This window comes from Dermacentor andersoni, chromosome 1, assembly GCF_023375885.2.
Source record: "Dermacentor andersoni chromosome 1, qqDerAnde1_hic_scaffold, whole genome shotgun sequence".
In the NCBI taxonomy this organism is placed as follows: Eukaryota; Metazoa; Arthropoda; class Arachnida; order Ixodida; family Ixodidae; genus Dermacentor; species Dermacentor andersoni.
The window spans coordinates 94,813,772-94,829,746 of NC_092814.1; the positions used below are offsets into that span (position 1 = coordinate 94,813,772).

At 46.3% G+C, this 15,975-nt stretch overlaps 1 protein-coding gene across 1 annotated transcript in view; it reads left to right on the forward strand.

The window, feature by feature from the left end:
* LOC126545795 (uncharacterized) overlaps positions 1-15,975 on the forward strand; it is a 60,606-nt gene that overhangs the window by 39,798 nt on the left and 4,833 nt on the right. The window contains exons 4-12 of the mRNA XM_050193794.3: positions 894-1,031; positions 1,556-1,824; positions 2,727-2,996; positions 7,047-7,319; positions 8,706-8,870; positions 9,702-9,855; positions 10,668-10,965; positions 12,165-12,431; positions 15,098-15,225. Coding sequence (XP_050049751.1) covers positions 894-1,031; positions 1,556-1,824; positions 2,727-2,996; positions 7,047-7,319; positions 8,706-8,870; positions 9,702-9,855; positions 10,668-10,965; positions 12,165-12,431; positions 15,098-15,225 — 1,962 coding nt within the window. The remainder of the gene's footprint in view (positions 1-893; positions 1,032-1,555; positions 1,825-2,726; positions 2,997-7,046; positions 7,320-8,705; positions 8,871-9,701; positions 9,856-10,667; positions 10,966-12,164; positions 12,432-15,097; positions 15,226-15,975) is intronic.

Consider the following 15,975-nt stretch of genomic DNA (forward strand, 5'->3'; position numbering starts at 1 on the left):
GACTAGACTAAGCGTGGCATAATAAATCTGCGCGATAATACACCGTACAAGAAGTCTCCTTGGTGGCTCCTATGCGTAATTTTTATAGCTCCCTGTGCCGAATATTGACTGCCCAGGCTCGAAGAGTCGGAAACCAAGCGGAAGAAGGGAAATTTTTCACCTAAGTGAAACACAGACGCCCCTTCCACTAACAACCCACGTCAGCCATACAGCGCCACTAAATGTTTCTCGCTTATAATGACCCAGACAACGTCATTGGCGTTGCATTATAATGGCTGATAACTACAAAGAAACTGGTAACTATGAAATGTCCGATCGACGTGTCTTAGAAGACGGAGCACTTCGCTTTCCGCCGCACGATGTTCCGTGCGCCGCATCAGTTGTGGTTCGAGCCTGTCGGCATAAGCAGTACTCGAGTGTCCAATTTTCTTCAAAGCGCTTTAGTTTGGACGCAAAGGCTTTGCAGAAATTACCTCCGTAACTTTGAGGGTGCTGACCTGTTAGACTATCCCCGCACCCGGCGCAGGAGTTGACGCAGCTGGAAGCTCGCGGTGGCTTCTAATTCGTCAGACTAAGTGCCATATTTCGCTCGAGATTGTTTTGTATAAAACTGCACACGGCTGGGTAGGAAACGGTGTTTCAACGGACCCTTACCTTTTTATGAAGCGAGAGGTCAAGGAAATGTAAGTCGTGGCGTCGGCAGTATACCGTAAGTGAACTGCAAAAAATTGAGGCCATTCGGGCACCGTCAGTGAACCCACGCCGTTCCCATCCATGCGACAAGCAAAAGAGCATTTTTTTTTCTCCGTGTGAAAGAAGCTTTCAGTCAATAATCACATGCTTTACCGAACCTTATCAGTTTCTTGCATTCGTCGTTCTATGCGGCCTTCCAGTGATTGCAACGTCTCCAGTGACCACGTTCCTGAGACGATGATAAACCTAGAACTCTGGATGGGACCTTCTTTTGACATCAAACCATGGCTGCGAACAGATCGCATCACGGACATTGGTCCTCTGGGTCCTCTCGGACGGTGAGTTCGATGTAGGGTTTTGCTGCGCTGGGGAAAGTGGCCTTGTGCATCCAAATAGGAGTCGCGTTTTCTAAACAGCTTTTCCAATCGCACGTCATCGTCATTCAACATTTTAAGTACGAGAAATGAAGCTCTCATTTTAAGCTATAATCACGTCCTCATCTCTTTGACACTGTCTTTCCTAATTCTGACAGTTATAGCAGTCATGAAGCCTCTACGCCAAGTCATTATCACCGCCTAAATGTTAGCGACTATGCTGGGTTGTTATGATCGAAAGTAACAGGTTGGCACGTCATTGATGCATTGGAGAAATGCAGTGCTACATTATTCATCTCTGCTCTCGTGACAGTGTATGCGAGATTAACTACCTTCGTAAAATATTCTTACTGCACTGGAGGGCGTCTGATATGAACAATCCGTTGAGTCTGGGGGTAATTCAGCATCTGTACAGCGGGCTCTTCCCAGTAGCGTGTGCCTATTGGTTGACACCACAATGAGCACCGTGCCTCGCGGTTCGTTCTCAGGTACGGCTGGTATGTGTCGAAACAAACGGCCCAAGAATTCTGGAACAAGTATAATATGGTGCTTGACCATTGGCGCTCGTACCGCTCGGCCAACATGACGTCCCAGCTGGACCTGCTTCAAGACGAGAAGCTACAGGATCATCTGACCAGAGGCGGCTACCTCTGCAACTTTACTAGCTGTCGCAGCGGCGTCTATCGGTCTCCGTTGTGTGACCCGCTCAGGGATGGCCGGGGAGTGCCTTGCGCCACGCTCATCGCAGATTTCCCAGGTGGGTTCGCAAGGCTGCTTTTTTGTGTGCTTTAGCCCCAGCACTGGGTAAATTGCCCAGTTCTGCGCGCATCGCGTCAGTCATCGTCATATAGACGTTTGCACGAGCACGCCAAAAGCAGATCGGAATCAGCTTGTCCGCCTGCAATCTGCCTCTCAGGCTAGTATGATGCATACACGGAGTAGTATCACTCGGCACGGCCTACTTCACAAGGTTCGTGTAAATTCTCTCGGGCCTGGTCGCCGGTTAGCGCCAAGCAACAAGGAACCAGATTTTGTGTCTGCGCGCTATTTTCTCGCTTCGTCGCAAGCAGCATGCCTGCATCTGCATGGTGCTATCTTTGATTTTGGAACCACCGACTGTGAAATATAGTACCTGTATATTCCGTTTTTGTATTGAATAAACAACTCTTGTATTCTGTCTCGGCCCGCTCGCGTCGGATTCGTATGCAAACTATTGTGGATCCCGTCGCCCGGACTCTACAACAGTGTTCTTCAGAAATTATTGCATGTGTACTTATCGGCGAATCCCATTTAGTTGGTTCTTTGCTTCGAAATGTAATACTCACTATGTTTAGCTAAGGGCACCGTCAAGCAGTAAATGTGAGAGCTGGCTAATCGCTGTGGCATGTCCTGCTCACGATGTATCAGTGATGCGTTCGAATAGCGTAGGGTGGCTCGTGCGGCGTGTATTGATTTATAGCGCATGAATTAGACTACTGTTACACAAACAAAAGAATATGAAGACACATCACATGGTTACGTGCAAGTTGCCGCGGAGTGATTGGCAATGTTTGAATGCGTCCTTTTATCAATGCAGTTTCTATCGCCCCCCCCCCCCCCCCTCCTCCCTTCTTCCCTCCATTCTTGCATCACTTTTTTTTTTCTTTCTCTTCATTTCAGAAAGCACATACGCCTTGCTGAAGCACCAGATCGAGACATTGAAGCTTCGTGTGAACGTGGTCTGGATCGGCAAGCATTTAGACACCTATGTCAATAAGCTTCTAGAGCGCAAACAGCCGGTGATATTTTTCAACTGGAGGCCCAGTTCCTTGACATTCAGCAACCATGATCTCACGCGCATCGCCTTTCCTCATTGCGAGGACCGTGCGCTGCAGGGAAATCTCGACACGTCAAACTGTCTCTTCGAAGTCAACAACATGGAACGGGCAAGTTTTCTTTAAAGTGATCAACGGCAACTTTCAGAAAAGTAGAACACGTCCGAAAAATATAAGCGTGTATACACAAGGTTGTCTCAATTACATTCAGTGTAAGCTCTGGCGAACGACAAGCGAAACATGAAAAACCAAAAAGCAATACTTCTAAGAAAACGTCGAAAAACAATAAAAGCTATAAAATAAACAAAGGCAATAACAGTGGTGTTGGATAAGTGGTTATTTATTTAAAAAATCAATTAGGGTATTCGGGAGAAATGCTTTCGGATATCAAAAGGAGTGCGCATTAGAACGTCGTTATGCTGAAGTCGCAGTAATCGGGAAAGAAATGCTAGCAGTGCATTCACTATAACAGCAGTTCAGCATTCTGTCCATTTAAATTACAAGGAACAGTGTCTAAGCACGGTCTTCCGAGTTTCGCTGAAAGAGCGTACGTACTGTATTTAAAGATCCATCAGATATACGCAGAAAACCCTTAAGTACCGTGTCCCGATCAGCTAAGCCGCTTCAACGTACTCTTCCTTATTAAGAGCGGAACGCATGCGTATCACGCTAAGGTGGTGAAAGGCCAGACTCGAGGTTATTGGGCTCTGCCGATATAGTGTTGCCACTCAATAACAGTAGCTATGCCGCAATACCTTAGATGTGTTCTTTTGGTTGTCACACTCGCTACCTTCCTCCACTAGATGACGAACGTGTCCCAAACTGCATTATTTATGCAATGAATTTGACATCCGCTTTAGTATGACCGCAAACGCAAAGAATAAGTAATTTCGTACTTAGCTGGTACACGTCATGCGCTTGAGCAAAGGCATCTTCTGAGGCAAAGTAGAACAGTAGAAACCCCAACTGAAGCAGTTGCAGAAATCATTCGTCAGTGCAATGCTGCGGAATATGTTGATGGCAATAAAGTTAGCCTACATGTCATACTTATATGGCATTTCTTTTTTCTTTTGGCTCTGTAAATTTACCTATTACGTCTGTAATTTGAAAGTTGTTCTGACAAGCCGAAATAATACTGTACTGCTTTTTTTTTTGTTCAGTTAAGCCTTTTCAGGAACGTCTCAATCCATGCAGTCCAAGTTATAGTTATTTTTCACAATCTTTCGCGTGGTGAACGCGGCTCTATTTACAATACACGTCGATGGGATCTAAATTACGTGTATTTGGCCACATTATTTTCAGTGTCCATCTGATCTTAGCTGGGAATAGATGCAGGAAGTATTTCATCGCGTCTGTCATCATCTGACAACACGTAGGTTGTTGACATAATTTGCTTCAATCTATAGCCATACGCTGGGGTGGCGCTTTGGCGTTGTGCTACTGAGCACGAGGTCGCGGGTTCGGCGGCAGCATTCCGATGGGGACGGAATGCAAGCACGCTCGTGTACCGTGCTTTGGGTGCACGTTAAACAACCTCAGCTGGTCAAAATTGAGGCGCAGAGCAGATTTTGGGGATCGCAGAAGTGGTGCTAGTCTTGGGATTTCTGCTAAGCAGACATGGTTTCACTTTTACTCTGCTTCAATGTCTTCATTTTAGTTTGCGTTCCGTAGGGAATAAACTATAATGTTAATTAGCGAATTTTCTTAATGAGCCATCTGGACATTGCGATTTCTTGAGCGGGTAATTTCCGCCTCTTCCAGAAATCCACCTGAAAGGCTGTGCAGCTCTGTCTTTCACAGGCACGATTTCCGAAAAAGAAATTTGTGAAATTTCAACATGTTTTTAATAAAAATACAGGCGGTATAAGCGCATGCTAATGTGAGACAGAAGATTGTGACCGATATAACTTAGAAAATGATTCAGATACTACATCACACTATAGTGATTCAAGCGGGATCGGATCTACCAAAGCAACTCAATTTCGCGTAAGCCAAGACAGGCTGCATGAGAATAAATTAGGCATGCTATATTACTGCAATATATTGTGAGCAAACTTAACTATTCCCATCACCGATCTTTCGCCGGGGCTTCTGCGGAGCTACAATTCCTCCTGAAGCCGCCATCACTCGCAAGAACGGCTTCAGGAGCGGGTGGCTTATGGTTTAGTTTGAAGACTTTTGAAGTGATCTGTACACAGGGACCACTTGATGTAGTCAAGCGTTTGACAGAAAACCGTCTGAACAGGTTCAACACGTAAATTTCTATAAGTATTGTAAATCCGGTCACTGACAATAAATCATGAGTTAGTGGAACTGTGAACACGTACGGGCACCAAAATATAGATTTCGTCGTTCTATGGTCAGTGACAAGATTTATAAAGCAGCCGCCACTTGCATAGGTCTCACTTCATGCAGGTTTCAGAATACATACTTGCCTCATATATTCGGCCCTAAGCGATTATTCGAAAATTTTGCATGTCATTCTATGTGGATTCGAACACGAATTGAATAAAAAATACGGTATGATTGCTATTCGCAACCCCGAATATACGTACACCCCTCAACAAGCCTATTTTTCTTTATCGTGGCCGCAGGTCGTGCGCTAGTTATTTCTTGCCCATTCCATCACTATCCTTCAGTGAGGGCATGCCCTCAAGAACAATTGCATAACAGACTGGAGATACGATGGGCGTTCAATAAAAATTTCCCCTGACCCACTTTCTCTTGGCTGAGGAGCACGAAAATTAGCATACTTGTTTACCGTTCTCTACATAGCTGCCACCGAGAGCCACGCACTTCTGCCATCTTGTTACGCAGCAGTGGATACGACTCTTGTAGAAGTCCTTAGGTTGGCCTTAGAGCCGTGACTTCGGCGATGAGCGTGTCGTCATCAGGAAACTCCTGCTTTTCAAAAATTTCTTACCTAAAAGGAGGTGGACATTTGAATGTCGGGGATGTACTAGGGATTACGAAGAATTTAATATCTAGAGGAGCGTGCTTCCATTAGCGCAACATGAGAGTTGCGAGCAGGAGCATCGTCTTGCAAGAGCAGGACGTCTTTTCACAGCATGCCACGCCTTCTGATATTCATGGCTTCCCTTAATTTTGTCGGTAAGTTATAACAGGTCCCCGTTACGGTGGCACCTTTCGGCAATAAATCTGTCACCACCCTCTCGCGGATCTCAAGAAATTGTTCGCATCACCTTGCTAGCTGAAAGTTGCCCTCATGCCTTTTTTAAAGGGACGGCGAGTGCTAGTGCTTGCATTGTTTAGATTGGAATTTAATTTCTAGTTCATAACTATACACTCTTGTTTCAGCTGCTGTAATGTATCTTACAAAAAGGTATCTTGGTTTTTTTTAGGCGCGTAACCAAAAGTTCACTAGTGCGGGTCACTCGGTCCTTCTTGTGAAAAGCAGAAAGCAAGCGAGGAACCCGACGCCCCAACTCCTTTCGTCAGATTTCACAGAGTAATATTTCCTGTGAACCCTACGCTGATCTTGAACTTTTCAGCTAGTTCATGAATCGTTATGCGGTGATTTTCAAATTTACTGTCTCCACTTTTGTTCCGCAAAATTTTAAACTGCGCGAAGAATATATGAATCTATGAACTGACTAGCCCAACAACATGCCTTACTCCACTTTTGTAACAGTGTCCCCATCGATGGCTGAATGAGGTCGACCTGGAGTCGGTGCCGTTGTGACCAAGTTCTGTCCACATTTTAACTCCGGCGCCAGTATTTAACGACGCCATACGACAGGCCGTCTGGCCTGTCGTATACACCGTCGTTATTTCATGAAAAGTTTGTTGGGGTGTGTTGCCTTTGAGATTCAGGAAGTTATTCACTGATCTCTGACTCTATACTCCCAACTTCCTCAGTCTTCAGTCGGTGAAACAAAAATAGCTATTAGGAAAGAGCTGAATATTTTTCTCTGGCCTATAGAAATACACGTTTATAATTGTGTGAAATTTCTTTAATGTATACCAAAGTGATGTAGTTCAAGAGAAACCTTTAATGAACAATTCTCGTAATCGCAGCCATCCTTCTCACCCACAAACCCGATTGCGTACGAAGTAGCCTCCCTGCCTATACCACTGCCGATTTTGACTGCATTTAGCCGGACAGGCTAGCTATGCTCAACCGCGGCGTGCTTCGTGCAGGTAGCTTGGTCGAAGCTGAAGGACACCGCGCCAGACGTTTATCAGCTGGTGGAGAAGATGACCTTCACACAGCAGGAGTACGAAAAGCTTCTCAAATTTTACCAGAGCAAGAGGCCGCAGCAGAAGAGCTTCCACCAGATTGCGTGCCACTTTCTACTCGACAACGAGGTCCTATTGCACCAGTTCTCGGTACGGGTCGCCGACAAGCCCATGCTCCACATCGGCGGTATCTTCCCCATGTCCGGCATCTATAATCGCGTGGGCGGCGTGCTTACAGGTTAGTTCCTTGGCCATCGCCATAAATTAGATGCTATAACTTGTCATGTGCAAATCGCAAATTGTCATACGTGTATGTAAATGTCAGTCTATCGCACAATGTTTGTGAAGCTGTTTCTCCACCGAAAGCCAGAGCTGCGGTTGAAAGCGGTGGGTGCAGAGCAGCAAACGCAAAACAAGGAAATGAATGTAGAATTACAACAATACGGATTACACGAGTCGTGGGCATATAATGCTTGCTATGGGGAAGCGGAACCGCCGACAGGCGTTGTGTCGAATAGCAACAGTCGTCGTAACTGCGCTCGACATTGCGAGCGCAGTTACGAAATTGTGCTCTTAAGCAGAATTATTCGACATTACAAATATATAATATTTTGCAGTAAGCTGACCTCAGCTAAAACAAATGAATTATTCAAACTCTTAAAGTTTTCATCGACAGCTCCTCCTGAAAAATTTTGATTGACTGGCATACCCATCCTTGACGCGCTTGGGCATTCCAGGCCCTGCTCCGTGCGCCATCGGTGCCGACCAGGACTGTAGACTCAAAGAAAAGTTTGCACGCTTTGGGGCTTTTTCTTTATTGAAGTGAAAATAAAAGAAAGAGACGTCGTCATCTTATAATGGTGACGGCTACTCCTTTTCTCATAGCAGAAACAACGTTATAAAAGAATATGTTGGGGAAATAAAAAAAAAAAAAAGATCACTTGATAGGGTGAGAAAGCCCTTATCTTGTCTGTAAGAAAAGTTTGCATCGTTTGGGGCTTATCTTGGTTCCTACAATCTAAGTAAAGTTTACACCATTTGGGGCTTGAACCTGCAATCTAGGGACGTTTGCACCCTTTGGGGCTTGCTTGTCTCTACATTTGAATTAGTTTGCACTCGGCAGTCAGTCATAGCTAGCAGCGCGACCGCGCACTTTGGGAATGGAATTCTCTGCTGTAGCATCACTGCTTAGCATTGTGAGCAAAATTGCATTTTGTCCACTCAGTGCTCACTCTCTTCCTTTTTCCTCTTTCTATTCACCCTTTCCCTTACCCGAGCGTAGGGTAGCAAATTGGGCACTCGTCTGGTTGACCTGCCTGCCATTCCTTTCCTTGCTTTCTCCCTCTCTCTCTCTCACCCACTTTTTCTTTATACCTTTATAAATTCTTCCAAGGCACTTCGGAATTCCTGCAGCGGTCGCTGGCGTACAGCGGCGGACATCAAAACGACTAAGGGAATGATCCTGTAACAGCAGTCGTAAAAAAATTTGCAGCCATCACTCTGTGCTTTGCCCATACTGGTGATCTCTGCGCGAACATAATCTACATTCACGTTTTTTCCAAATTGAAATGGCAGTGCTTCACTACGCCTTACTACATGTTTGTATCGCTTGTTTTCGTTGCAGCGGCACGCATGGCTATGGATAGCATTAATCGAAACGAGAATATTCTCAAGGACTTCAAGCTTGTGATCCTCGAAGAGGATGGTCAGTGTGCGCAGGACGTGGTCATGAAGCGCTACATCAACTACGTCACCAACTCCACCTACAAGAGCTTGATCGGCATCTTGGGTAAGCTTTATTGCTTGTAGTATAATGCTAACAGAAAGCCTCACTTGGATGATGATGTAGGCGTACGCGACGGGTAAAGTCCATGGTTGCTGACGGCTGGGATCTCGCGTAACTTGCCCACCATACGCACAGTCAGGGACCTTACTTTCCGTTACCTATCTTCCATCCGTCTCATACGATGGGATTATTTACGCTTTTCCTGCAGTACTTAAAACCCAAAGCGTCAGGAATGCTAACTACGCCCACATTTAGTGCTGGCTGCGTACTTTTCGTATATTAGCGTTCAGCTTCGAAAGAGAAAATTCACTCCAGTCGTCCTAAATTCGTTCCTGTCGCATATAAATTCTGTTTGATATCGAGGGGCCGAGTTCACATAGTTCGTATGAACATTTTCTGGACGCTTTCGACAATGAGGCTGTGACGTCCTATTCCAATCAGCTGCACGCCGAACGTGAGGCCCGCGTCGACTCTGTAACAGTGCGGCCGAAACTCTAAAGCCGCTTTCTATCTTCCCGAAGAGCGTGCACTGTCTTGGGAGCTAGGACTGGAGAGAGGCGGTCCATCTCACTTGGCCGTTTCCACAACTTCTTAACTTTCAGAATTGACCGATGCTTTTTCTCACGAACCACTTTGTCGCATGCTCCTGTTTCATGACTATTCAAGCACAGATTTGTGTTTCTCCACTAACATCAGTAGCTTTCTTGTATTTAGGCACACGTGATGCTCTGGCATAGATCACTCATGTTTCTCTACGTGCTTATCGTTTCATAGAAAATGTGGAATGTTAGGCTCTCGCTCTTGGCACCATCGGAACCGCCGTGCTCTTTTCAGGGCCTGCCTGCACCGAGACGCTGGAGCCGATCGTGGGCGTGGCGCAGCACTACAACACGCCCATCATTAGCTACAGCGCCGAAGGGGCCCTCTTCTCCAAGCGCGAAAAGTACCCCTATTTCTTCCGCACCATCCCTGAGAACCATATATACAGGTGCGTGAATCACTTGCGAGCGTGTGCCTCGAAGCGGCGGCCGTGCCGCATGGAAGTTACGGAAATGAAACAATCGCTAGGTGTTATTATGTATGTATTATGTATGTATTATGTTATGTATTACTGCCTGCCGAACTTGGTTTCTCACCTTCCTGGAGCCGGCAAACGTGCTGGCCTAGATTGCTATTCACATCCGGCCTTTCTGTATACATATACTCGTATTTCTCCCTCCAAGCTACCACAAGTTTAGGCAACTGTCACCCTTGTGTGCCCCGCGGTGTACCATGTATAAGTGCCCGATTCCGGACGTAAACTTGAAAGCCCTCACCTAAACAACATTGTCGAGACACTGAAGTCTAACGGTAAACTGTAAGTACCAAGCAGAAGAGGTGAACGAGTAATATAGGAGGGGTTAGTATAAATTCGAACGTCACATCAAGCCGTTCAGGGCGCACACCTGCGAGCCTTGGTGTTGCTGGAAACAAGAGCGCCTGCGAGCGCATCCCGCGTTTAAGTGTACCTTAGTGCCACTAATGGGTCTCATAACTTCGTATAAGAGAAACCTTAAGTACATTATGTGCTGAAACCATCGGGCCGTGCATTACACTCGAGGTGCGTAAGGCACGCCTTTAGCGTTCCGTCTCCAGCGAGGGTCCGAAATCGGCGAGTCAACGCTCTGGCCCTTTCAATGGGCAGTAAGTCCAAAAAGACAAGAAGAGTGCGGGACAAAGTGAGAAAGGTACTGCACTTGCTGCTTCCGCGAGATCACTTATTGACCGTGCCATTTGACAGCGTCCTCGTGCTGTACGCAGGTTTGTGTACCTAAAGATGCTGCAGGCTCTGCAGTGGCGGCGCCTGGCAGCGCTCACCGAGGACGGCCACAAGTACAGCGAGTACCTGAACCTGTTGCACGACGACATGCAAAAGCTGGGCCTCAACTTTGTCACCAACCGCAAGTTTCCCCACGACCACGGCACGCACAATGGCACGCACAGGTCTCAAGACATGTCCCAGTACCTGGCTGACCTCAAATCCCGCAATGCGCGCATCATAATCGGCGGCTTCGATGAGGACGCCGCCCGCGCCATTATGTGCGAGGCCTACAGGCAGGTACGCGGCAACTCCCGGTGAGCGCAGTTTCCTGGTGGCTGCTGCAACGGTGCAGCCCAAGAACGAACCGCGAGTCAACGAGAACACGTCGGTGCCTCGAATCAGGCCTTAATTTGACTTGCACATGCCATTCGATCGATCGCGCGCTATTGTTTTGAAGTGCCCCTGAATTACATCTGTAGAACTGCCCCCCGTTTTGGTCTCGACTGGCACTCTTATCGGCACCCTTAATGACCGTTCTCCCGCAACAATTTTCAAAAATGCTCAGTAATAGCCGATGAAAGTGTTTTTGCAGCAACAAAACTATATACGCCGCGCATGTGCCTATCTCCTTCGCCGTCCACTGTGTGCGATATCCTTGCATCGGCTCGCATTTAAACTCCACAGACCTCTGAAAGAGGGGAGCCTGTGTTAGTGTGTTACGTCACGACTATGTACCCTTTTCTTAGCTTCTTTTAAAGGGAAAATGGGGAGGTACGGCCTATATGTTCTATTACGGGAAAACGTGTGTAAAATTAGGAGACAAAGAAATACTGCCGAAACTTTCTTACTTGTCTGGTTATTTTTCTCGCAGTTTCTCGCAATGAAGTCATATACATCACATACCAACAAGTTCAAGTTCAGATCCATTTGACACATATGTTATGCTACGCTGCGAGTCCAGTCCTAGCCGCGACGGTTCCATCCCTTTGGCTTCACTGGCATCACCAAAACTGCTGTAGAGTTTAGGGCGACCAGTGGCAGACCACTCCGCTACAAACATCACGGCCGCAAAAGACGCTGCTGGTGGCGACTAGCTTGTAGACTGCGGTCCGTGCCACTGTCAAAGAACGTGCGCGGGCTTTTGTTTGAACTGATGAATTCCTGTAACGCATATGTCGAGCGTCGATGCTTGGCCTAGATTTGAATGACTGTGCTGTACGCTGTTTTTGTTCACTTGAAATGCCCAAGTCTGTTGAATGGACCTTTTATGACTTCAAAACCACCATGAATGTGCTTCAATCATAAGGGGATGGCCGTTAAGTCACAGTACCGTATGTTACTCAGGAGACGATTTGAGCTTTGAAACCACCCGTTCTACCTTCTTGACACTGAATCGTTCTTTCGCGTTGTGTTGTCAATGCGTAGGATTTTCGCCGTCGATACTTGCATTAGCAATAGAAGCATGCTTGCCTTAGCACGTGTCTTGCATTTGGCAGGGCATGACGGGAAGAGACGGTTACCAGTGGTTTCTACCGACGTGGCTGAGCCAGCAAGAACAGCGCCATCGGGAGTGGTATAACACCGAGTATTACAATCAGCACTTCAATGAAAGCGTGAACTGCACTGTTGGCGAGATGAAGGTGGCCATCGACGGTTACATGAGTCTGCACCCAAAGGCGTATGCTGACGACAATGCCACCATGCAAGACAACAAGACTGTCGCTTTCTGGAAGGCGACGTACAAGCAGATTGCTACAGGTCAGGTAGGAACACGGCGCTATCTGAACTGCTGCGCTGGGTTTCTTAACGCACGTTGAGTTAGCAAAAATGATTGTAAGCTTCCGCATCGCCGAATGCGCCCACAGGCGCGGAACGGAAAGGGTAGCTTTGTCATGTTGTCGGCAATTGTAGGCACAAGTTGAACATGGGTTTGAACTGCAGCGAAAAGCCTGTGCTTATCAATCTCATAAATGTAACTGTCCGGTACATTTCAAGCTCAATCGCGTCGACCTTGCTTATTCTGGCGGGAGGTAATAATCCTGAAATAACCACTATCACTGCTGTCCAGACGCAAAAGTTTTACGTTGACTGTAGATCTGCTGGCCTAGTCCTATGGTTCTCTGTATAGGTCTATAAAGTCTGCCTATGGTCCGGAAGTGGCACCTGCACAACGGTCAGTAGGAATGTGAGCACAGATAGTGGGGCAGGCAGGAGAAAGGGAACATTGAAAGTGGCAACATCGTTAACAGTTGCAGTGAAGGCTGCAGTGCGCATTGTCACGCGTCGAAGTGGTGCCGCGAAATGGTGCAGGGCGTAAGTTCGCGGCACGCGGTGTTGTACGAAGGAGTGCTTGGCCAGACTCTTTCGATGCACTGAGGGAGTAGAAGTTCCAGCGCATGACATTCGGCATAAGAATCATTCGGACGTTCATTCTAAACCAGGTGGAGGAGGAGGATAGAAAGAACCCAAAACAAACGACCACACAACGAAACCACAAGAAAATGCAAGCGCTACCTTCTATAATTACCACACTAGTGTATGGTCGTCAATGCTCTGTTGTTCATAATGGCTCATTACCAGATATCTCAGCTCACTGTACATTTATATGTGTCACTGGCAAAAGAGTATTGTATATAATGCGACTAAAACACAGGCACAACGCGCCAGGACACTTAGACGTGTGCGCCTCGTTTTCGCGTTTCTGGCGATTTAGTTTCTTCGCCATCAGCTCATCGAAGTAGGCTGAATATGATCTCGTAATATACGTTCATGAGAGCAAGCTAGCCTCCTCCACATTCATGTACCCTTCAAACTTCCGTATCCCTTGGAACCCTACCACCTTCCTTCCTACCCCAACCTCTAATATCGCTGCTCTGAAGCAAAAGCAGCTGACGGAAGTATTGATACCGTATATAAATGACGATGTGAATGATTTTTGGTAATCATCACATGAATATCTGATCAAAATTTTACGGTTAAATTGCTACCACCGATAGCAAATGTTGCTCCATCTCGGTGCTTCTCATCTACCTTGGCCGGATACGTCGAAATAAATAACATAAATATTGTTTATGCGGGCCAGCCGTCGTCTGAAACATACGTTATAGTAGCTCCTGCACCGTCTGCCAATAGTCGCACTCTCTAAATCCCAGCGGTAAAACTCTTGCTAGGCTCGCACTGCTACGGGTTTAAACATGCACGAGAAGACAGGGTACGTTGGAGCGCCTGCATAGCTCGTGCTTGCTTGCGCGGAACGATCGTATAAAATAAATAATTTAAAAATAAGCCGTGGCTTATACTAGAGGGCGCGATTACGTATTTCATCTGTTATCTGGAAAGGCGGAGATGAAGCACTCAAGAAATAGCCGCGATCAGGCAACCCGTTAACAAAAAGGAGCGTTTTAATTAGAGTTTAAAACATAATTGCAAAGATTAAAGAATATTACAAACTTTGTTACTATCCGAAACAACTCCATTGTGTGATTTTCGAACACGACGTCGTCACGAGATTCCTGTACCGGGGCCACGTGATTCTGAGCCAACTTACGGTCGAGTATACACAAAAGAGCTCGAATTACAATACTTTAGAAAAATTAAAACTCAACCTCTCGATTTGTATAGACCTCAACACATCGAAGAAAAAAGAAGTGCTAGAAAATAGCATAAAATCTGTGACGTCATTGACGTGACCGGCGCCGCGGTTGGGGCGCGAAGGCAGGGAAATGGGGTGCCCATTCTTGCCCCCACTTAAGCCATATCTTCTCCCATCGAACGAATGTAGACAGCCACGGAGCAGCCTCAACGAAGCTGTGTTCGAGCGAGTTAGACATTACGCCAATAACGAACTACATAGTTCCCTGGCAATACGCTCTATACGGCTCACTGACTTTTAGACGTGTCCATCTGCTGTGTATACGCGACTGCGGATTCCATCCTTGCCTGCCAGGTGGCACCGTCTTTATAAACGCATGTAGTTGAAAACTTCGGTTGCTTAGAGTGTATGGTGCACGTCGGCGAACCTTAAGGGTGTAAATACAGCGAAAACTGCTAACGGAACGTGTCTCATTTCGTCGCGGTTTGAATAGAAGAGTTGATTTAATGTAACGATTCTTTTCGTCGGATCCTGTTACCTCTCGTCATTCGCCGCTTCAAACCGTCGATCCTGGTGCTAACGTGTAGATATAGACCGGGCGCCGCCACTGAAGAAACGCGGGAACGAAGAATTTTAGTAGTATTGTTGCATTGTTCCAGGTTCTCCATAGGTCCTGGATAAGACGCAGCTCTCCCCTTCTTCAGCTAGACAATGCGTGTCCTATATTCTTAGAAGTACCGAGTAATTAGGGCACGTGGGTGATGCCGTCGTGCTAGGCTTCGCAACATTCCTATCTGACGAGCAGTGTTGCTTATCGACGGTTTCTCTTTTGTCCAGGGCAGAGAAGACAGTGACTACGGGGGTTACGCGTACGATGCGGTGTGGGTGTTTGCCCTCGCTGTTGATGCGCTGTTCAAGAAGAACCACAGCTATACGTCCTCCATTCATGAGGACGCAACATTTAAGTGAGTCTCATCTCGCCATTCGCGCGCCGCTGTGCATATTTTAGTGACGCATACCGTATTTATTCGAAGCTAATCTTTTCTTTCCCATGGTGACCAAAGTATAGGAAAGGGTGCTTATGTTTGAGGCAAATAAAACATTACCGTGAATATTTTTTTCTTCTTGCTATTGCGTGTTCAGAATGGCAAGTAGGTGCAACTTGGACTCGAAAAATACATTTCCTAGAATTAAAAGGCGAGATTCAGTCGCTCTTTCTTTTTCTACGCGACGCAAGAAAATGGCCGATAAATTTCAAATTGGACTCCTCCTTCCTTACTCAGCACTCTGGTGAATACACTTCCCTACGAGGGCAAACTTTTCTTCATTATTATTATTATTATTATTATTATTATTATTATTATTGTTATTATTATTATTATTATTATTATTATTATTATTCATTTAAATAAACTCTTCAACAACGAGTGAAAGGAAACAAAGCAGCATTACAAATGTTGCGTGCTGGGCTCCGATCTTCCTTCTTTTCTTTCTCCTTTGAACAAACGTTTATCCTGTTTGATCTTGTTCGTCTGTGTCGCCCGTATACGTAGCGCTCCTAAATGCGTGGCACGATTCGCTAAGGCGAATAGCTTTCATTTCCAGCATGTAGCATCGCAGTAGTTGGGAGTGAATTGCGTTGTGCTAGAACAATGAACATTGTCGTCTCTGGCTACCTACATATGCTTTTGGTTGCCTTTTTCTGGCGTAACCGT